Here is a 22,676-nt window from a genome sequence, read left to right as displayed (position 1 = left end):
CAGCGGTTCATGAGCAGGAATTATGTACAGTGCAGATAAGCTAGAGCAGGAGATGATTGACAGTCTGGGCGTAGTAGAATGGGTGTGCATAAGATTTCATTACTCAAATGGTGTCAGTTTAAACTTCATGAGTTGTGTGTCTGGTGGATTTTTCCATTTAGTATTTTTAGACATTTGATTGTATGAAACTGGAGTCATGGAATAAAGAATGACTTTTATATTGAGATAAAAATTCACCTACCATTGTTTTTGCTTTTTTAATTAAAAAAGTATTTCTTGTGTGTGTGTGTGTGTGTGTGTGTCTGTCTGTGTCTGTGTGTGCGCGCACGAGGCATACACATGCCTCAGTGTGCCTGTGTAGGGTGAGGACTACTCTCGGGGATTGTATCTCTCTTACTACCTTCTGGAGTCTGAGAATCAAACTCAGATACTAGGCTTTGTAAGTCCAAGTACCTCTGCTTGTTGAGCCATTCAAGCCACTGATATTTGAATTTTTTTTCGAAGCTGATTCTTCTAAATAAACAGCATCAAAGGTCCTTAATGGTGTGATGTTTTGTTTTGCAAAATGATCCCCTTATCCCTTATTCTTACTGTCTCAGGTTTGGTGCCCGATGTCTCCTGAGTTCTACCGGGAGTATGTGGCAATTAAAACTAAGAAGCGCATCCTGCTGTACACCATGAATCCCAACAAGTTTCGAGCCTGCCAGTTTCTGATCAAGTTCCATGAGCGGAGGAATGACAAGATTATTGTCTTTGCCGACAACGTATTTGCCTTGAAGGAATATGCCATTCGGTTGAACAAGTAAGAGATAAAATTTTTGACTTGCCTCCAAATCCCCTTGCCGTTGAGAATATGGGGGTGCCTGTTTCTGTGACCTCTCAAGAACTCTCTGGGATCTAAGGATTTCTGTTCTCTGCCCTTTCTCAGTAGCTGGCAAGACATAGGAGCATATAGTCATGGTCAGAGGCTAGCAGTTGTAGAAAAGACATAGGAGCATATAGTGAGGGTCAGAGGCTAGCAGCTGTAGAAAAGAAAGAGGAATCTGATCTCCCAGCACTGGACTCCAAAGGCCAATGAGTCAATGGTTCAAGCTAAGTGAGACCTGGGATTGGAGCTGAGGCCAGATTGCACGGTCCCGGGTCAGTAGGGCAAGGTGGAGTGGCTCGTATCCCAGGTGTACTAGCTTTTCTCATCTCTGTGATCTGATAGACTTCACTGAAGGGAAGAGAGGCTCATTTGGGCTCATGTTTCAGGGCTGTGGTCTGTTGTGATAGATGAGCAGTTTCTGGTACCTGTTTGCCTACCCAGTTCCCTGAAAGAGCCACTTTCAACTCTTTTGTGTTTAATTTTTTTTACTTTTTAGCTTGTAGCTTTGTGACAATTTTTGGTTTGTTGTTATAGAAATTGCCTATTGACTTCTAGTGTGAGAGTTGAGGTTTAGCTTTCTTGCATATGACATTCTGCACTCCTCCTTCCTAACATGATAACAGTCTGAGCTGGGGGTTAAACGAATACTCAGTGTTACATTGTTCTGACTGTGCCAGCATTGTCCAGGCAGGGTTTTATAGTATGCTCTGATTGCATTTTTTTTTAATGAACATGTTTTGTTTTTCCTGGAAATTATAATTGCTTTGTTGCTTTGGCATTCTGCATATTAATTCTTCCCCAAATTCCTTTTGTAAGCATGAACCCCCTCTCAGTAGCATCATGGACCTCTCAGCTGTTTTTCTTTCCTGCTGGACTCCTGCTCCTCATTCTTCCACTCTTCTCTGGCCTGTAGGACGAGAGCTGTCCCCGCTTGCCATCGTGGAGCTTTCTGTAGACGCATCTTAGAAATCCTCAGAGCAGTTTCTTGCATTGGAGCTTCATCTGCAGTTTCAAAGCTGGGCACATGACCTGGCAGGTTGAAGGAGAGAAACTTTGTCATCTTTGAATTCTTCATTTCCTTTCTCTTGCCTGCCTCCCTCTGTGTCTTAGTTAGGGTTTCTAATGCTGTGAAGAGACACCATGACCATAGCAACTTTTATAAAGGAAAACATTTAATTGGGGTGGCTTGCTTGCAGTTGGTGGTGTGCAGGCAGACATGGTTCTGGAGAAGTATCTGAGAGTTCTGTATCTTGCAGGCAACAGGAAGTGATCTGACACACTGGGCAGTGTCTTGAGCATATGTGAGACTTCAAAGCCCGCCCTCACAGTGACACACTTCCTCCAACAAAGCCACACCTCCTAATAGTGGCACTCCCTTTGGGGGCCATTTTCTTTCAAACCATGACACTCTGGAACCCATCTTCACTTTCCAGTTCCATTCTCTTATCACTCCCATATCCCTTCTTCACAACATGTTTTATTTTCTTACTGTGGACTCTGGGCCTTGTTTATTCTTAGCTTGTGGCAAAAGCCCTGGTATGTGTCAGAGAACTTCCAGGTGTCTCCGTCTTCCTATCTTCATTGCAGTCCACTACCGGACACTGATGCTGTGTGACAGTGGGAGTGGGCAGAGGGCACAAGCGAATTCCCATCTATGTGGCCACAGGAAGGCGATTTGCCCCTCTGCACCTCTTTTGCCTCTTGGTCACGTTGAGCTGCTTCACTTATCACAGAGGATGCTTGTGCCTGGGGTCCTTGTTCTACAAGTGAGAATCCGTCATGGTGGGAATGGTACCTCGTTCCATTTCCTCGTAATTCAAGGGCCTGCAACTGTACGAGTTATTTTCCAGATGGACGGAGGACTTTAAAAAGGAAGCCCTAAACCTGCTCTGATGAGTGTGGCTTCCTAGCATTTTCTCTAGCGTGATATGCAGAAAATGTTAGGGTTATGCGGGGCCCTGGATCCTCACAGTGCCAGGGACATCTGGGCTGTCCAAAGGCCCCTGTCTGAATGTGCAGCTGTTTAGGCCCTGCCCAGCCTCCCCACAAATGAGACCAAGTGTTAAGGGAGAACAGCTCAAGGCTGGTTCCTTTCTGCTCACTTTTTCTTTTTTTTTGGTTTTTTGAGACAGGGTTTTACTGTGGTTTTGGATTTTTGAGACAGGGTTTTACTGTGGTTTTGGAGCCTGTCCTGGAACTAGCTCTTGTAGACCAGGCTGGTCTCGAACTCACAGAGATCTGCCTGCCTCTGCCTCCCGAGTGCTGGGATTAAAGGCGTGCGCCACCACCGCCCTGCTCACTCACTTCTTGAAGAACAGACTCCAGCGTCTTCATTTTCAGCTGCCCTTTGGCTAGGGTGCAACAGTGTTTTTCTTGGTTGTTCCCACCATTTTGTAAAATCAATAGACTCTGCCTCGAGCTATAGACCCTGAGGCAGGAAAAAGCAAAGCTGAAAAGGTGCTAGAATTCATGATGCTCACAAGTTTTGTTGGTTCTCAGAAGACAGGCAAGAGAATCATGAGTTTGAGCCAGCCTGGCTACATTGTAATTTCCAGACCAGCGTGCAGTACCTATGAAGCCATATCTTAAAACAAAACAATACACAACTAAACCAACCAGAAAAACAAAACAAACAAACAAGAGAAGGGCTTGTGGAGAGTGGTGAGCCTGGGCCTGTACTCTGGGGGAAGGGGGGAGGGGTATTGGTGAGAAGAGAGGTCTGCAGCACTCGGTGTCACAGCTCTACTGACGTGCTGACATGATGGCTTCCTCGGGTGTTAGCTGCTGGACTTTCAGGGCAAAAGGCCAGACTTCAGCAGTCCTAACAGACAAGGATTGGTAAAAAACAGAGACAGGTTTATTTAGTCAGTGTGTTTTGGCAAGAGAAATAGGAGGTGTCCAGTGGCCCCAGGTTCATCCACCTAAGAGTTTGATGCATTGAGACAAGGGCCGAGGCACACATAATTAAGCAGTTCTGGCCAAGGTATGGCCCAGCATCCTTGTGTCAGCCTGGGTCCTACAGGGTGGGCTGATAAGCTGTGAATGTGTTATACCTGGCTCCTGCAGCTCACCAGTTCTAGGATGTGTAGTCTTCCCATGTAGACAGTTATGCTCACAGTCATGTGTGGAGGGGTTGTCTGTCCTGCCACAGGCTTTGTTCTTCTCTAATCCAAGGAGAATGTGAGTGTAGGACAGTAACATCTGTACTTCATCCTTTTTGGTTGTTGTTCCTTTTTTTTCTTAAGTATTTTACATTTATTGAAAATAAATTATTTTCTCACAGAATGTATCTTGATTACAGTTTCCCCTCCCTCTTCTCTCAGCTCCCCCTTCCTCTCCACATCCACTCTCTTCCTGTCTTTCATTAGAAAAGAACAGGCTTCTGAGAGAACAACCAAACATGACAAAATAAAATATAATAAAATAAAACAAAAGCCATGACATACAGGCTGGACAAGTGTGCCTTCATCGATGCTTTGCTAGGATGAGACAGGTCGGGTAGGCAGACATTCCTAAGCCATGAGTGTCTTAGTTACTGTTCCATTGCTGTGAAAAGATGCCATGACCAAGGCAACTTATAAAAGGAGTGTTGAATTTGGACTAATGGAGTCAAAAAGAGAGAGCTCATAATGGTGGAGAAGGCATGGCAGTAGGAACAGCTAAGCGTGCCCATCTTGATCCTCAAGTAGGAGGCAGAGGGGGCACTAAGAATGATAGGAGACTTGAAACCTCCAACCCGCCCTAGTGGTCCGCCTCCTTTGACAAGGACACAGTTCCCAGTCCTTCCCAAACAGTTCTACCAACTGGGGACCAAATGTCCAAACATACGCACCTGTGGGGCCCGTTCTCATTCAAACCACCACACAAGCATAGTCAAGCATAGTCTGCATAGTCAAGCAGAATTTATCCGTAAGAAAAGGATACAGGCCTGATGGTGGTGGCGCACACCTTTAATCCTGGCACTCTGGAGGCAAAGGCAAGCAGATCTCTGTGGGTTTGAGACTAGCCTGGTCTATAAGAGCTAGTTCCAGAACAGGCCCCAAAGCTACAGAGAAGCCCTGTCTCGAAAAACTGAAAAGAAAAGAAAGAGAGAGAGAGAGAGAGAGAGAGAGAGAGAGAGAGAAGGAAAGAAGGAAAGAAAGAAAGAAAAAAAGAAAGGAAGAAATGAAGGAAGAACGAACACAGGTAGACAGATCTCTGTGAGTTTGAGTCCAGCCTGGTCCACAGAGCTAGTTCCAGGACAGCTAGGGCTGGTATACAGAAAAAAGGAGAAAGAAAGAAGAGGACACAAACATGAAATGCAAGCAAAGATGCCAAACTTGAACCCTGCTTTAGTTACCTTGTGAGCCCAGGTGAGCAGTCAGTGCTTTTCCCCAAAGCGGTTTCTTTCTTATTTTTTCTTTCTGTTTTTCGAGACAGAATTCTGTAGCTTTGGAGCCTGTCCTGGAACTAGCTCTGTAGACCAGGCTGGACTCAAACTCACAAAGATCTGCCTGTCTCTGCCTCCTGAGTGCTGGGATTAAAGGTGTGCGCCATCACCGCCCAGCTAGCAAAAGTAGTTTCTAATCCCATGTGTGATCCTGTGTTGTTTCTAAAACCCCTTGTTATTCTCTAGACCTTTCATCTATGGGCCCACGTCCCAGGGAGAGAGGATGCAGATTCTCCAGAACTTCAAGCACAACCCCAAAATCAACACTATCTTCATCTCCAAGGTATGTGGCACTGGATGGTGGGCCCGTGAGGTGCACCTGAGCTCTTGGACATGGTTCATACCTGCTAAAGGCCTCCTGTGCTTGCTTTCCAGCCCAGGATGATGGTTAGGGGTGGCAGCTCTGGGAGGTGTGAAATAACGGAGGGTTCTTATGTCTTACAGGTTATCTGTGGGGGCGTTTTGCTCCTCGGGTTTGTCCCACATCTCCCTGGGAAGTAGAGATTTAAATTGTATTTCCTTTATAGAAGGCACTAATGTGTGCTACCTACTGTGGCAAAAGCAGGTATTTGGTTGACGCTTCTTTTTGGAGCTGGAGATGCTGGATTTTGGGAAGCTTCTGTCCTGGTGCCTGATGTGCCTTGATGGTGGGTGGCCAGTGCCACAGTGGACTTGGTCGACCAGGCTTCAGGGTGGTGTCACTGCCACCATATGATCCAGGGTTTTTCTTCTGTTTGTTTATTATATTCTGGTTTCTAGCACTTGCTGTCTTAGAACTCACTCTGTAGACCAGGCTGGCCTCTGCCTTCTAAGCACTGGGATTAAAGGCATACATCACTCCTCCCTCCCTCCCTCCCTCCCTCCCTTCCTCCCGCCCTTCCCTCCTTCCTTCCTTCCTTCCTTCCTGTCTTTATTTATTTAGCTGTTGTTGTTTTGGCTTTTTGAGACACGGTTTCTCTGTGTAGCCCTGGCTATCCTTGACTCACTCTTTAGACCAAGGTGGCCTCAAACACAGAGATCTTCCTGCCTCTGAAGTGATGGGATTAAAGGATTGTGCCACCACTGTCTGACCCGGTGGTGTAAAACAAGTCTTTTTAACCTTTTTTCACTCGTTATCTCTTTTCACTCAAGACATTTTTATGTGTGTGAAAGGTCTGGGGCTTGGGGTTCAGCAGAGACTGCAGTGGATGTTCTTTTGTTTGTTAGGAGAGCCCCTACATAATGGGCACACACATAGATGGCCGCAGCATGGCAGGGTGGGAGTCCTGGAAGAAAGTTTCACACCACAACAAGCCCGCCCCCAGGGAGGAGTGGGCGGGTCCAATTGCTGGGGCCAGGGAGGTGTAGCCCTAGGTACATTTGTTCAGTTAGCTGGCTCAAGTTTTTAGAGTCTGACATCCTGAAGTCTGTGCACTTTTTTTGGGAAGTAAGAATGGCACCTGTCACTGTCCAGGAATCTGGGTTCTGGGTTTACAAACCCATAAGCAGGATCCCAGAACCAACTGCAGCAGTGGAGACTGTTGTTAAAGATGAAAGGGAAGCCGGGCGATGGTGGCGCACGCCTTTAATCCCAGCACTCGGGAGGCAGAGGCAGGTGGATCTCTGTGAGTTCGAGACCAGCCTGGTCTACAAGAGCTAGTTCCAGGACAGGCTCCAAAGCCACAGAGAAACCCTGTCTTGAAAAAGCAAAAAAAAAAAAAAAAGATGAAAGGGAACTCTCCCATCAGTGTGGTGGACTTGCTTGCTGCTTTTACTGAAGATTAGATCTCAGCAGACACCGCAGGATATAGAAGATTCTATTGTAGACTGTTGAACATTGTCAATGTTTTTCAGAGTTGATGGATTCTTTTTTTAAATAATTGTCAGTGCTGAGAATGCAGTTTTGCATAAGTACATAGTTCAAAACAGCAGAAGTATGCTTGGAGCCATTTCAGAGACTGTTGGAAATTCTGTTCTAATCCTAAGCCCAAATTTACGGAATGATTTTTTTTTTTAAATGAAATTCAGGAGTTAAGCATTAAAACAACAGTTTTTAAAGTTAAGCGTTCTAACACAAAGATGTACTAATTCAACACTCACATGCTTGGGGATGATTGTAGCAAAATACCAAAGCCTTTGTTTTCCGTAATTACACCATCATAGAAGAACAGAGAAGTTTGTACGCACAGTCGAGGTTTTCAGCAACTTTTGTTTGTGTTGCAAGGTGAGGACAAGCACAGAGCACAGTGTGTGCTGTCTGTAGTGGGAGTGTGCACTTGATAAACACTTAGAACTCACACTTGTTCACTCATTTATTTGGGAGAGGGGTAGCACAAATTTGCCATGTTGTATGTGTGGAGGTCAGAGGACAACCTGTGGGAATTGCTTCTTTCCTTTTGTTCCATGGGTCCCAGGGATTGAAATGAGGTCTTCAGCCTGGGAGGCAAGCACCTCAGACACCATAAACCATAGTTTCAGAAGCTGCCATTTAGATTCAGGTGAAGAAGGAACTAAAGTCTAGAGGACAGGTGTATTTCCAGTCTAGTGGTCGTGGCCGGAAATGCTCTTCCTGTTTGTGGCTGGGGACCTCTCTGGGCTGAGACCCCCGCTGAGGAGCTGGTGCTCAGTGAGGTCTGTGTGCGTGGTGCCCTTCGTTGTCTGTCTTGTCCCACCTGTGCTGCTGCCGTTGTCACCAAGTAAGACGGGTTTTTGTACAGACCTATCCATTTCTGCAGCACAAAGAGAAAAATTATGGCTAGGTTCTGGAGAGGTCCACTGTGAAGAGGAAAAGAGGATGTTTCTCTAAATTATCCCCAACACTAAATTCAAGTCTCACCCAAGGATGGATGGGGAGGTTGCTTAGTGGGAGAACACATGCTTGGCCTGCTAGAAGCCCTAATTCCATTCCCAGAATACTGAAATTGAACTAGTTGATGGTCTTCTGTTCTTACCGTTCCCATATAAAACTACTTATTTCTGCAGGTCGGTGACACATCCTTCGATCTGCCAGAAGCAAACGTCCTCATTCAGATCTCCTCCCACGGTGGCTCCAGACGACAGGAAGCCCAGAGGCTGGGGCGCGTACTCCGAGCCAAAAAAGGTAAAGGCTGCCTTTCCCCTGCTGCCTCAGGCAGGTTAGGAAGAGTGGGGGTGAGCTGCTGGTGTGTCCAGCCACAGTGTGCTCTTTGCTTCAAGCTTGGAGACCTTGATGGGAAAGGGCCCAAAGCAGAGCTCAGAGCCCAGAACAGAATCTTCATTACTTCTCATGCCATGGGGGTCCATGTTCTCCATGGTATCTTTAAATGGCTTTTATTTTATTTTTATTTTTATTTTTGGTTTTTCAAGATAGAGTTTCTCTGTAGCTTTGGAGACTGTCCTGGAACTCACTCTGTAGACCAGGCTGACCTTGAACTCACAGAGATTTGCCTGCCTTAATCTCCCAAATGATTGAAGGCATGCACCAACACACCTGGCTTGATGACTCTTTTTACTAGTAACTTCAGCTCCACTGGATCTTAACACCCTCTTCTGGTTTTATTTATTTATTTGTTTGTTTATTTATTTATTATATATACAATGTCCTGTCTGTGTGTATGCCTGCAGGCCAGAAGAGGGCACCAGACCCCATTACAGATGGTTGTGAGCCACCATGTGGTTGCTGGGAATTGAACTCAGGACCTTTGGAAGAGCAGGCAGGGCTCTTAACCACTGAGCCATCTCTCCAGTCCCCTCTCTTCTGGTCTTTTTAAGTGCATACACGTGGCATCTACTCACACAGACATGCAAACATACACGTCAAATCAGAAATAAAGTCTAAAGTTGAACGCTGCTCTGGCCTCCACACTGTGGTCCTCTCATGACAGCTGTCTCTCTGTTCCCACTCTCGCTGCAGTTCTTCAGGCTTTCAGGGAAGCCTCTTCTTCCCTTTAAGGCCTCCTGTTTCTACCACCATGTATTGTAGCCTTTCTGTCTGATTGCTTTCCTTCCGCCTGAAAAACCTCGATGCACGCCTCTCAAGACAGCTAGGCTGAGGCAAGTGCGTGGTTCCCTACATGCACTGAGACGCAGCCATGGCCTGAGGCTCTCTCGTTATACTAAACCTCATTTCTGAAAGGAACTTGCGTGTTTGCTTTCCTTTGCAGACCAATCACTGTGGCCCTTTGATGGTTGTTTTGACAGGTTTCCAGGATCAAACTCGGATCACCAAGCTTGGCAACATGTGCCATTATCCGCTTTACCATCTCCTTGTCCTCTTTGTTTCTTCTTAAGTTTATTTATTTTTAGGTTTGCCATGCTGGGGATTAAACCCAGGCCCTCTTTAAGCATGCTAGGGCAAATTTCCTGCTGCCGAGCAATGTCCTCAGCCCTTTTCTCCCTCACTTGATGGTGATCTTCAGAGCAGACGAGCAGACAGAATGTTAATTTTGATGACATCCCCTGCAGTCAGGGCGATCACACACTTGGTAAAGAGCTTGCCCACTGCTGTGCTGGCTTCTAGCCGGGACCCCGTGTTTCAGCGGCTAATGTGGATTTCATCTCACCTTTTTCCTGTAGGGATGGTTGCGGAGGAATACAATGCCTTTTTCTACTCGCTGGTGTCCCAGGACACACAGGAAATGGCTTATTCTACCAAGCGACAGAGATTTTTAGTAGACCAAGGTTACAGCTTTAAGGTATGTGTTTGTTTACTTTTGGTTAAACTTTGACAAAGATGGGGACACCAGTCTGGGACAACACTCATGCAGACTTCTTGCTCTCTCGTCTCTGTAAATTGCTGGGGAAACACTGTACTGTTAGTTCTGAGGTACCAAAGCCCTACAGTCACTGAGAATCTGAACACCTGGGGTTCCTTTTTGAGATGTCTTCCTTAGCTGGAGAGGCCTGGTCCAAGGTTCTGTTGTGAGGGACAAATGGAATGTCTTTAGAAGCAGAGAAGAAAACCCTACTGCGATCTACTAATAGGCTGCCGTCAGGATGCCACACTCCAGGGTCTTAGTGTTAGGTTCTCTACATGAACGGAGCTGATGTGATAGATGTGTTTATCACCAGATTGGCTTGCTCTGTGTGGTCTGGTAGTTCACTGAAGCTGCATGTCTCAGCGGGCTTAGCCTGGCCTGGTTATTTAGTGCTGACTGCAGAAGTGAGACAGATGGACTGGACAGTGAGAGCAAGGGCGAGCAGGCCAAAGCAAGTTCCCCTTTCCATGCCCCTTGCTCTGAGCTGCCACTAGAAGGTCCGCATCTTCTGGATTTAGTGTGGATCTTTCAGCTTCAAATAAGCCGAGTGCCCAGCAGCTTGCCTTTAGTTCATTCCGGATGTAGTCAAGTTGACAGGTGTCCCTGTGTCAAGCTTGACACTCAGTCACATCTCCTTGTGCCACGCTGAAGTTCCAAAGGAGTGACTCCACCTAACGTAATCAGCCACCCATGTGTGGCCACATACCACACACATTGTGTCTTTTTTTTAATAGACGGCAGTCCCTTTAGTAATGCTGTTTTTCAGTGTTCATGACAAATGTCCTGATACAGATTTGCAGCTCTTAACCACTGCTGTTATCTCAGATGATAAATAAGCAAAGAAAGAAAATAGCAACATCTGTTACTGTGTGTGTCTGCTCTTAAAATAGGGCAGAAGCAGCCACTATTCAGATGTATTTTCACTGGTCTCTTCAAGCATGGGTGAGATTTCCATTATTAGCCTTCAATAGAACAGCTCTGCCACACTTCTTTAGCTGTGAAGTGAGTTCCTTGGTCAGAGTTAATGCAAGCAGGCCAGCTGTTAGGCTCCTACCTTGACTTCCCTCAGTAGCGGACTGTGGCCTGGAATGTAAGGCAGATAAACCCATCCTCCCTCCCCCACAGCTGCTTTAGGTCAGGGGGTTTATCAAAGCAACAGACATGAGACCAGGAGGACATTTTGCTTCTGAGAGAAAATCTGGTCAATTATTTTTAAATTTTTGCTATGAGTGTTTTGCTTGCATGTGTGTCTGTGTACCATGTATGTGCCTAGTGCCCGCAGGGGCAAGAAGAGGGTTTTGGGTTCCCTGGAATGGAGTTATAGATGGTTATGAGCCACCATGTGAGTGTGGGGGACTGAATCCAGGTCCTCTGGAAGAACAGCATGTGTTCTTGTCTCCTGAGCTATCTCTAGGCCTGGTCAGTGAATTCTTTACATCCTGTATGAATAAAGTACTCCTTGCTGGAAGCCCAGGTGCTAGGTAGTGAGTGGTTGGAGTGGCCTTGCATGTACCTTTCTGTGTTTTCCTGTCCTTCCTGGTTCAAAGATTCCTCTTGTGGTATGCCCATTTGGAGTATCCTAGTCTCTGTCTTAACCAGTAGTCAAGCTCTGGTTGGACCAGTGGAGGTGGGAAGAGGAGACCAGGAGCAGGTGCATGGGGTCTGGAGGAAGCACAACAGTGTCTGCCATTGCTCCTGTAGGTGATCACAAAGCTCGCTGGCATGGAGGAGGAAGAGTTGGCATTCTCCACCAAAGAGGAGCAGCAGCAGCTCCTGCAGAAGGTCCTGGCGGCCTCTGATCTGGACGCAGAGGAAGAGGTGGTGGCTGGAGAGTTTGGCTCTAGATCTGGCCAGGTGAGTGGAGAGAGACAGGTCCTTCTGGAGGATATCCACTGTATGTGGGCACATGTGTATATACATAATATGCTCACACGTGCACACACACAAGCCTGTGAGCATGTGAGCAAGTAGGATTGGGGGAAAGCTAAAAATTCTGAAGAAACAACCCTGTTATTTTTTAAGTGGGTCTCCTATAAATGTATCACCAGATAGAGGGGCTTACTGCAGCAGTGACTGGGATCCCGTCTGTCCATACGACAGCCTGGTAACTGGGGCTCGGGATGACAGTCCTGGAGGCTCTCAAGCTAGTGAGTGAGTGCTCTATCTGTTGCTCTGGGGTTTCCTGGCTCACCCTGCTTTCCTCCTCAGTGAGAGAGCTCAGCCTTCAAGATGAATCTTGAACTCAAACTGTAGTTTCAGTGCATGGGAAACCCTAGAGTTCTCTAAAAAGACTTCACACACATTAGTAAGCACCCTCTGGGCCCAGGCGTGAGTGCAGTGTAATCAGTGGTTACATCATAAGGAGGAGTCTGGCCCTCTAAGGAGGGGAGTGCAACTGAATCAGCTGCTGCAGGAATGCCCATTTCCAAAATCAGTGATAGTAAAGCCAACAGGGAAGCGTTAGCGAGAGCATGACGGGAAGGAAGCAGCAGCTACCGCTTGGGCAGGTGCTAGCAAGGCCCAGCCGAGACCTTTCTCATGCCAGGCAGTCTGCGTGTTAGTCCAGGTGACCCTGAGGTGAGCCTGCGGAGGACGTGGGGTGAGTTCTCAGGTGCCCATACAAATTGGCTCTGGGCCAGACCCCTGGCCTGTGTGGTTGCTGTTCACACCCATCTTTGTTTTTATTGTGTGTTGTGTTTTTGAGATAGGTGTCACTGTGTAACTCTGTCTGGCCTGGAGCTCAGATCTTCTGCCTCTGCTTCTCACGTGCTGGGATTAAAGTTGTGTGCCTCCCTCCTTAGCTCCACACCCGGCTTTGGAGCAGAATTGGCCACCCCCATTTTACAGACACTCAAATTTGCCCATGGCTTTGGAGCTGAGCTATTGGTTCACAGCCTTGCATCAAGTCTTAGGAGATTTTTAAGAGACTCCCACCCTAACTTTCTTTTTATTTATTTCTTTATTTAATGTATGTGGGTGTTTTGCTTGCATGTGTGTCTATGTACCACATGTGGGCCTGGTGCCCATGGAGGCCAGAAGAAGACATTAGGTTCCTTGGAATCAGAGGTACAGACAGTTGGGAGCTTCCAGTGGGTGCTGGAATTTAACCCCTAGTCTGGAAGAGCAGCTAGAGTTCTTAACTGCTGAACCACCTCTCCAGTCCCAGTGCACCCTAACTTTAAGATTCTGTGCAGGGACTGAGGATGTGTCTCCGTGACAAAATGTCTGTCTACAGTGCCAGGCCCTGGCTTTTGCCCTCAGAACCACAAAAGAAAGAAGAGCTGTCATTAAGGGAGCCGTTGTAGTGCTCTGTTCCGTCAGTGCCTGGGCAGTGTTCTAGTCCCATTTTTCTTAGGAGCTGCAGCTGGCTCAAGAGACGCTCTTGTGCCTCGTTTTCCTGTGCTGTAGGTTAAGACTGTAATTGTTGCAGGGTCAGGGGAGTTAGTATATATGCAGTGCCTAAGACACAGAAAGTAGAAGACAGAAAGCTGTTTTAAAATTTATTATGTATGCCGGGCGGTGGTGGCGCATGCCTTTAATCCCAGCACTCGGGAGGCAGAGACAGGCGGATCTCTGTGAGTTCGAGACCAGCCTGGTCTACAGAGCTAGTTCCAGGACAGGCTCCAAAACCACAGAGAAACCCTGTCTCAAAAAAAAAAAAAAATTATTATGTGTATCTGTGTGCATACGGGTGTGTGTTTGTATGTGTGGAGGGCACATTTCTGGAAGGCAGACGACAGTCTTTGGAGTCTTTTCTCTCCTTGTGCCTCTTTGTAGGTTCTGGGGATCAAACTTGGGTTGCCCTGTTTGCACTGCAGATACTTTCACCCCACTCACCAGGCCACAGAGTGTTATTTTAAAAACAGTGTATTGAAATGACTGGGACTTCAGCTTAGCTGTAGAGTGCTTACTTAGCATGCACAACACCACCACATGTGTGTAAACACACACGCACGCGCACACACACACACTATTGAATTTGATTATGAATGTTGTAAGAGGCCCTTCCTTTGGTGATTAACCTCGCCTGGTTCCCCTCCTCCCCACAGGCATCCCGACGCTTTGGCACCATGAGCTCTATGTCTGGGGCGGATGACACTGTGTATATGGAATACCACTCCTCCCGAAGCAAAGTTTCCACCAAGCACGTGCACCCACTTTTCAAACGCTTTCGGAAGTGACACCCACCCTGTTACTCAGTTGAAGACTGGCTGCCTGGATCAGGGTTGGAAAAAGACTTCTCAGTCTTTCTCTCCAAGCCTATGTCCTCTCCTGCTGTTGATCTAATGCAACACCTATTGACTGACTGCTGAGAAACGATCAGTGTTAGGGCTTTGACGTGGCCCTTGTGGGTTGTCCAGGCTTTAAGAAAGAAAGAAAGAAAGAAAGACTGTTTTTGTTTGTTTCAAACTTTTTGAGAGTGGATCATTTCTGTATATAAAAGGTATACCATTTAAGGCACATTTGTCTTTATTCTGCTGAATAAATTTAAAAAATGGAATTGGTGGGCCCTGGAGCTGGAAGGAGAAGTGGATGCATGTTCCCGTCCTCATCCAGAAGCCATCTCCAACTGACAGCCACTTGCAAATGAAAATTTAGTGTTCTCCAAGGGGAACAGACTCCTCTTACAGGTAGGCCCCATGCCCAGCAGTAGATGGCCAACAGGAAATGAACTCAATGGCATCCGCAGAGTTCCCTGTCTCCTAATTATGCCTCAGGGCTCTCCTTTCTGTAGTATAAAAACAACTGGAATTTAAGCTCTGTATAAGTCAGGGCTCTCTAAAGGAACAGAACCGATGGGAATTGATTAAGCTAACTTACTTTGAAATATTAACAACCTGAGAGGTTTTAATATTCCACACTTGAGAGTCTGAGGACTCGGTGGTGGTCGCTCAGTCCCTGAGGCTCAGTGCCTCAGCATCTCAGTCCGGAGCTAAAACTGTGTGTGGGAGGATCCTGGGTAGCTGCTGGTCCGTAGGGATAGAAGCCTGCAAATGCTGGTTTGGATCTCAGCAAAGGAATCGGCAGCATCGGTAAGAAGGCTGGTGGCAGGAGGGAAGGTCAGCCAGCAAAGGGTGAGTGACCCTCCCTCTATGGGCAGCCACAAACTGTTAGATCCAGGCCACAGCAGATGGAGCCACGCTTGGGGGCGGCTCCTCCCACATGGGTCGCTTCATTTGCAATTCTCTGCAATTGGTGCATGTAATTTGAGGCAAGCCGATGCTACAGGCCAGTACTGCATGCTTAGTATTGATCATGAATTTGAGAGGATCTAAAACCACCTAGGAGGGCTGGAAAGATGGCTCAGCCGTTAAAGGCTGGGCTCACAACCAAAACTAAAATCACTGAGGACACATCCATGGGTCTGTCTAGGAAGAAGTTTCTAGATTGGGAGAATTGTGGGAAGACCCACCCCAAACACTTGGCTACATCATATGGGCTGGGATCCTGGACTAAAATACAAAGGAAAAAGCCAGGCACCAGCATTGCTCAGCCTCTGATTCTTTTTTTTTTTTTTTTTTTTTTTTTTTTTGGTTTTTCGAGATAGGGTTTCTCTGTGGCTTTGGAGCCTGTCCTGGAACTAGCTCTATAGACCAGGCTGGTCTCGAACTCACAGAGATCCGCCTACCTCTGCCTCCCGAGTGCTGGGATTAAAGGTGTGCGCCACCATCGCCCGGCTCAGCCTCTGATTCTTGACTGTGGCAGCCATGTGAACAGCTGCCGCCTGGTTCTGCCGCCATGACTGACGCCTGGTCCTGCCGCCATGACTGACACCTGGTCCTGCCGCCATGACTGACTGTACCCTTGAACCTGGGAGCCAAAGTAAACCCCTTCCTTAACTTGTTTAAAGGTATTTTGTCCCAGCAATGGGAAAAGTAGCCAACACAGTTCCTGAGACTGCAGTTACAACACCAGGGGCTGCTACATGCTGCTCCTGCTGCCTGTGTGCTGCCCCTGTTTACTGCTGCCAAATGCCAGGGCCGTGAGAATTCTCACCTCCCTGCGATTGCTATCTTGTTTTAAATTTTTAAGAACTTGTGTGTGTGTGCATGCACATGTATGCGTGCACAAGCCAGAAGTTGATGTCAGTTGTCTTTTCTCAGCCACCCCGCCTTTCCTTTTTGACACAGCTGTCTCACTGAACCTGGAGCTCACTAGGCTAGAAAGCTCCCGGGATTCAGCTGTTTCTGCTCGGCACCCAGCGCTGATGTTATAAGCGTGCAGTACCGTGCCCAGCTTTTTAATATAGGTTCTGAGGCTCAGGCAGGTCCTCCTGCTGCAGGGCAGGTGCTGTCTTCTGCTGCATTCGGGTTCTTTTCTAAGGAGTGCTGCCTGACTTGAGCTCTAAAAGTTTAAGGTTTTATAGTTTTTTTCTATTGCATTTCGTCTTCTGATCTATCGTGAGTTAATTATTTTTCAGTGCTGGGTGTTGAACCCAAGGCATTGGACATGCTAGATAAGTGTTCTATCATTGAACCATATCCTCAGGTCTTGAGTTACTTACTGCATAGTGGATGGGGTAAAGTCCTACTCCATTCTTATGTGTGTATATCTAGTTGTCCCACTTACGTAGGGTATTCTTGCATTCAAATTGTCTTGGTTCCTTTTTCAAAAAGGAGTTGACTGTGGGTCTCCAGATTTATTTCTGAACTCTTGATCCTTTCCCATTGATGGAGATGTCTGTTTTTGTGCTAGTACCATACATCTTGGTTACTGAAGTGTGCTGGTTAGTTTTGTATCAGTGGAAAGTAAATTAAAGTCATCTGGGAAGAGGAAACTTAGTTGAAGAATTGCCTCCTTCAGATCGACCTGCGGGCACTTCCACAAGGGATTGCCTTGATTAACGACTGATGTGGGAAGGCCAAGCCCACTGTGAGTGGTGCCTCTCTGGGCAGACAGCCCTGGATTATATAAGAAAGAAAACGGCGCAAGTGATAGCCAGCTGGTGAGCAATGTGTCTGCGCGGTCTCTGCTGCTGTGTCTGCTTCCAGCTCTACTCTGAGTTCCTGCCTCGGCTGTCCTGGATGATGGACCGTAACCTGTAAGCCAAATAAACCCTTTCCTCCCCAGGTTACTTTTGGTCAGAGTGCTTATTAAAGCAACAGAAAAGCAACCTAGGACACATATCCAGGAGGAAGATGTGGACATGAGGAAGCCCGGCCTTCAGCTTTTCAGTTCTGTTTTGCTTGTTCTGAGTCTCATTTAAATACAATTTAGAATCAGATTGTCGGTTTCCACAAAAGACACTATTCTGATATGAGTTGCATTAAATCCATAGATAACTCTGTGGAGTATTGCTGTCCTGATGATTAAGTTCTTGTGACTGTGGGTGTCTGTTTAATGGGTCTCACAAAACCTTTTCCAACAGTGTTTTGTAGTTTTCACGCCCAAGTCTTAGTTCTTTCAGTAAGTTTATTTTGTATTTGATTCTCCCCCACTGCCTTTCTCTCTGTGTGTATGCATACAGAAAGGCACATGTGTGCAGAGGGGCAGAAAGTGTTTTTATTGCTCTCCGCTTTATTTTCTTGATATTTAAAAATTTTACCTTGACAATGTCATACATGTATATAATGTATTTTGATCATATCAGCCCTCAGCTCTCTCCAGACCTCTACAACAAATCTCCCTCCCATTTTAATGCCTCCTCTTTTATAACCCATTGGGTTCCGTTAGTGCTGCTTGTATGCAAATAGGTGTGGGCGAAAGCATGGGCAACCCACCAGTGGTCCAACTACAGAAGATGACTCCCTGGCAGCATCCTCCTCGGCCCCTCCCACATCCATGATCTTGTGTGAGGCACTCTGGCTGCTGTGGTGCAGTCACCATGGCTGTCCACAGACAAGATTTCCCAGCACTCCTTCCCATCCTTCAGCGCTTCTGCAGTGCTCCCTGAGCCTTGTGGGGTGTGTACATGTGATATAGCTGTCCCATTCAGGAGTAAGCACTTAAAGTCACTGTCTTAGTTACTGTCCTATTGCTGTGAAGAGACAGCACGGCCCAGGCAACTTGTATGAAATAAAGCATTTAATTAGGGGCTTACAGTTTCAGAATCCATCACCATCCTGGTGGGGAACTTGACATTCAGGTAGGTGCTGGAGCCATCATGATTTGCAAGCAGAGAAAGGAAGAGAAACAGGGCCTGACATGGGCTTTTCCAGTCTCAAAGCCTACTCCCCAGTGACACACTTCCTCCAGCAAGGCCACGCTATATGAGCTTTTGGGGCCGTTCGTATTCAGAGCACCACAGTCACCCATTCTCAGCGCTTTGGCCAGTCCTCAGTCCTTCCATTTACTACTGCCCATTGCCAAAAGCCCTCGCCACCACCGAACGCGGCACTAAACTATAATATCATATTTATAAGGCACTTTGGCAATTTATCCGGTTAGCCAAACAATAGTAATGGGTCACCCCATAGGGTCACAGACTTTTGACCAAGCTTGCCGGGCATGGATTGCCTCCTGTGGAGCGGGCCTCAGATGCAGCCAGAAAGGGGCTGGTTTCCTGTTGGAGCCCATGAGGCCCATGCCACTGCTCTACTAGTGGGTGGTGCATCTTGCCTGGCAGGTCAGTGTTGGAGCATGGGGGCGGGGGGCGTCAATAGATAAGACCACTGATGGCTTTTCCTCCAGTGGTCTGCATAGCATCTCGCACTGTGAAAGCAATCCAGCATTCACCTTGGTTTCTGAGACAGTCTTACTGAACATGGAGCTCACAGAGTCAGGTAGGCTGACCAGGCAGTAAGACCTTGGTATCCTCCTGTCTTTTACCCCTCTAGTGTTGGAATTACAGAAGTATGCTGCTGGTGTGGGAAGTCCTTCTGTATATGTGTTGCTTTTATTGGTTAATGAATAAAGCTGTTTCCTTAGTAGAATAGAGCTAGGCGGGGAAAACTAAACTGAATGCTGGGAGAAAGACAGCAGAGTCAATGAGAAGCCATGTAGCTGCTGCAGGAGACACCAGATGGAACTTTACCAGTAGGTCACAACCACATGGCAATACACAGATTAATAGAAATGGGTGAATATAAGAGCTAGCTGATAAGAAGCGTGAGCTAATAGACCAAACAATGTTGTAATAATACAGTTTCTGTGTGGTTATTTCAGTTCTGAGCGGCCAGGAATGAACGAGCAGCCTCCACCAACAGTATGGTGCCCACTGTCTGAGGCATGGATCCACATAAGAACTAAAAAAAGTTTAAGAAAAAAAAGGGGAGGGCTTCTAAACCCAAGGAAATGGGAGTCGATTGGAGCTTGTTAGTAGTCACATATTTTTATTTTATTTATTTTGTTTTGTTTTTTTTTCTTTTTTTTTAAATTTATTTATTTATTAAGGATTTCTGCCTCGTCCCCACAACCGCTTCCCATTTCCCTCCCCCTCCCCCGATCAAGTCCCCCTCCCTCATCTGCTCGAAGAGCAATCAGGGTTCCCTGACCTGTGGGAAGCCCAAGGACTGCCCACCTCTATCCAGGTCTCGTAAGGTGAGCATTCAAACTGCCTAGGCTCCCACAAAGCCAGTACGTGCAGTAGGATCAAAAACCCACTGCAATTGTTCTTGAATTCTCAGTATTCCTCATTGTCCGCTATGTTCAGCTAGAAAGGAGACAGAGACAGAGACCCACACGGGAGCACCGGACAGAAATCTCAAGGTCCAAATCAGGAGCAGAAGGAGACGGAGCACGAGCAAGGAACTCAGGACCACGAGGGGTGCACCCACACACTAAGACAATGGGGATGTTCTATTGGGATCTCACCAAGGCCAGCTGGCCTAGGTCTGAAAAAGCATGGGATAAATCTAGTCACATATTTTTAGATAGGCACTGTTTGCTGGCAGCAAGCAGAGACTTGGTTCCTTTAAGATGTTCCCTGACTCAGCTTTAGTAGCTAGAACTCCACAGTTTCTGTAAGGGAAGGATTCCTGGTTTGTGCTAGTTACACGAACAGTTCTGGCTCTTTTGGGGGGTTGATGCCTGTCACCCACTTCGGGTCCAGATGTTTATGTGCCCACTCGGGGTCAGGACAAAAGTAGCCTAGGCCCACGACTCAGCACTCCCTGCCTGGGCAGGCAGCTGGATTGGGTCTGCTAGGTGTGCACAGGCAGGAGAGTATGAAAGATTCCCACCACCATACACAGAGATGTTTCCAGGCCTCGCAGTGCACTGCATGGCAGATTTAGCTTTTGTTCAGATAAAAAGGGTTTATGTGCTGCATGGTGCTTCCAGAGTTGAGGTGGTGAGGATAGCTCCCACCCAGCAGTCTCAGAGGCAGTGAACGTGCCTCTACCATGTTGGACTGGGTGGAGCCAATAGGCAGGGCTGAGTTGGTCCTAGCCATGCCAGCTTAGCATTAAATAAAAATTAAAAAAAAAAAAGGTTCTCCTGGTCAGAGAATAGTCACAGATATGCAGTTATAAAGACACGTGTCTCTTGTATTATTTGGCTAAGAAGAGTTAACCCTTTTATTTTGTATATCTCCAGATGGAGTAAATGGAATTAAAGTTTAAGCTAGATTATTTTTGTTTTATCTAAGTTATACTAAATAATGAGAATATGTGTATGTATTTATAAAGACAAAAAAACTTGTATCTTTTAAACATTAGTTTTGAATAAGATGGGGATTAGGGTAAGCAGAGTAATAACAAATGAAAGGAGATAGTATTTTTATTTATAGCTTCATTAAAATCAAGACAAGTATTATTTTATCATTTAACAACATGCCAGGTAGGATATTAGATATAAATAATTTTTAAAATCTAATTACAAAAATATTTAAGAAACACAAAAAATGAGAGAAATATTTAGTTCTTCAGGCACTCAGTTGTCAGTGGTGTTGAAGGTCAGCACATTCAGCATTTTCGATGTCCATGTGACTGTGCTCTCGGATGGGGTGAGAAAGTTCCTGCCTCCAGGTGAGTTAGAAGTACCTGGATACAGTCCTGAAATTTAATTAGAATGGAGTCTTTGATGTGATGCCTTTTCTTTCTCTCTCTCTTCTCTCTCTCTCTCTCTCAATGGAATCATCTGGGTTTTTGTTGTTGTTTGTTTGTTTTTAATCCTTTGAGGAAGACTGTAACTAATTTTGAATTTTAGTTATCAAAGTTAAGTCTTGGGGCTGGAGAGATGACTCAGTGGTTAAGAGTATTGGATGTTCTCCCAGAGGACCTGTTGGGTCCAGGGGAATCACACAAAGATGAGAACACCACCAAGTCTAATAAACCAGAAGCAAACTTTATTCCAGAAACCAGATCCCAGGAAAAACAGAAGCAAACTTAAAAATAAAAAATAAAAAAAACACCATGGCACACAGAAGCTTATCAGCTAGCTGAGACCACAGCCAGAGATAGTGTTTGTTAGGCTGTGGCCCCAGGCCGGTTTCTGAACCCACTTTTTATAGTAGGGGCACCAAGCATTAGATTAGGTCTGAACCAAGAAATTTTTACGATATTGCCCTGACCATAGACCCTAAGGAGTGGAGTGAGGTCTAACTTCCATGGCAGCTATTATGAAATATGTTTCAGAGTAGATCACTAATTGCAATAAAACAGGTGTCTTTAGCAATTAGTCAGAAAAGGGACTGCTAGTAATATCAGAGGGTTGATAAATCAGAATAATTGGTTCTTAGGCTGGGAACGTAGAAGATAGCAGAAAGCTTTTCACACTATCTCAAGGTAAAACTCAGATACAGACTGCCATACTTTACAGCCTCCATTCTCAGAGCTCATTAGTTAAACCAGGTTGTTTGCACCATGGTCACTGTTTCTCCTGGTACCCCCAGGCAGTGTATACGAAACCCCATGCCCCCAATTTCCCAAAACAGAGACAGTGCCTAACCTAGAGGTCACATATTTGAGAGCTGTGCTACTCTATGGGCAAGAGATAGGAAGCTAGAAAACAGTTTGCTACTACATCCATTTAGTAGTAGCTTCACCCCTCGGGCCCATGAGCTCCCACCGCGGGTTCTTGACCAGATTTACAGTACCAGGTCTCTCTCTCTCTCTCTCTCTTTCCCACTTATAGGGCCCAGAGAGATGGCTCAGTGGGTAAAGTGTTTGCCATATAAGGATCTCACTTCCCCAAGACTCTGTTTTTTATTTTTATCTGATTGAATATTGAAGTTATTTTAATTTGATATGAATTTGGTGGCTCCAGTTGGCTTTATTTACCCAGATTTCTATTCTATTATTTTACTTTTTTCATTTCATGGGATAATTTGCTTAATTATCTCTTACCCCCTCCCACTTTCTCTAATTCCTTGCAAACTGTTTGTTTAGAGATACTGAGTTGCTGCATGGCATTTCTCATTATGCCTCTGATGTCAACCCTATGTGTTAGTGAGGGTTCTCTAGAAGAACAGAATTGGCAGGATGAATGTGCACAAGGGACTTCATTAGACTGTCTTCCGTGAGGATTCGGCAATAGCCACCTGTAGCTACAAACACTGAGTGTCAGGAAGCTGCTCCATCTATGAGGTGGGGCCCTCAGCTGTCCCAGTCTGGCATTGAGGGCCTGGAGGGTCCCTGGAGAGCCTCTGGCCTTCAGTCCACATTGGAAGGCTGGTAAAAGAAGGTGGGGACAGAAATGTAGCAACAGACGAGATGAACTTGCCAGAGCGAAGGCAAGTAGGCAGAGGCCTTCTTCAGCCTCCTTGTATTTGGGCAGCCACTGG

General features: G+C 46.3%; 1 protein-coding gene across 1 annotated transcript in view; it reads left to right on the top strand.

Annotated features, from left to right (window-relative positions):
* The window catches only part of Ercc3 (ERCC excision repair 3, TFIIH core complex helicase subunit), a 30,376-nt gene extending 15,907 nt beyond the window's left edge, over positions 1–14,469 (top strand). The window contains exons 10-15 of the mRNA XM_041660536.1: positions 600–802; positions 5,484–5,580; positions 8,259–8,376; positions 9,831–9,949; positions 11,714–11,866; positions 14,062–14,469. Of these exons, the coding sequence (XP_041516470.1) occupies positions 600–802; positions 5,484–5,580; positions 8,259–8,376; positions 9,831–9,949; positions 11,714–11,866; positions 14,062–14,193 (822 nt within the window). The 3' untranslated portion in view covers positions 14,194–14,469. The remainder of the gene's footprint in view (positions 1–599; positions 803–5,483; positions 5,581–8,258; positions 8,377–9,830; positions 9,950–11,713; positions 11,867–14,061) is intronic.
* The last annotated feature ends 8,207 nt before the right edge of the window (positions 14,470–22,676 follow it).

This window comes from Microtus oregoni, unplaced genomic scaffold, assembly GCF_018167655.1.
Source record: "Microtus oregoni isolate MIOR12 unplaced genomic scaffold, Mior012 000011F_ref0000422, whole genome shotgun sequence".
In the NCBI taxonomy this organism is placed as follows: Eukaryota; Metazoa; Chordata; class Mammalia; order Rodentia; family Cricetidae; genus Microtus; species Microtus oregoni.
This window is presented reverse-complemented; position numbering and strand designations above follow the sequence as displayed.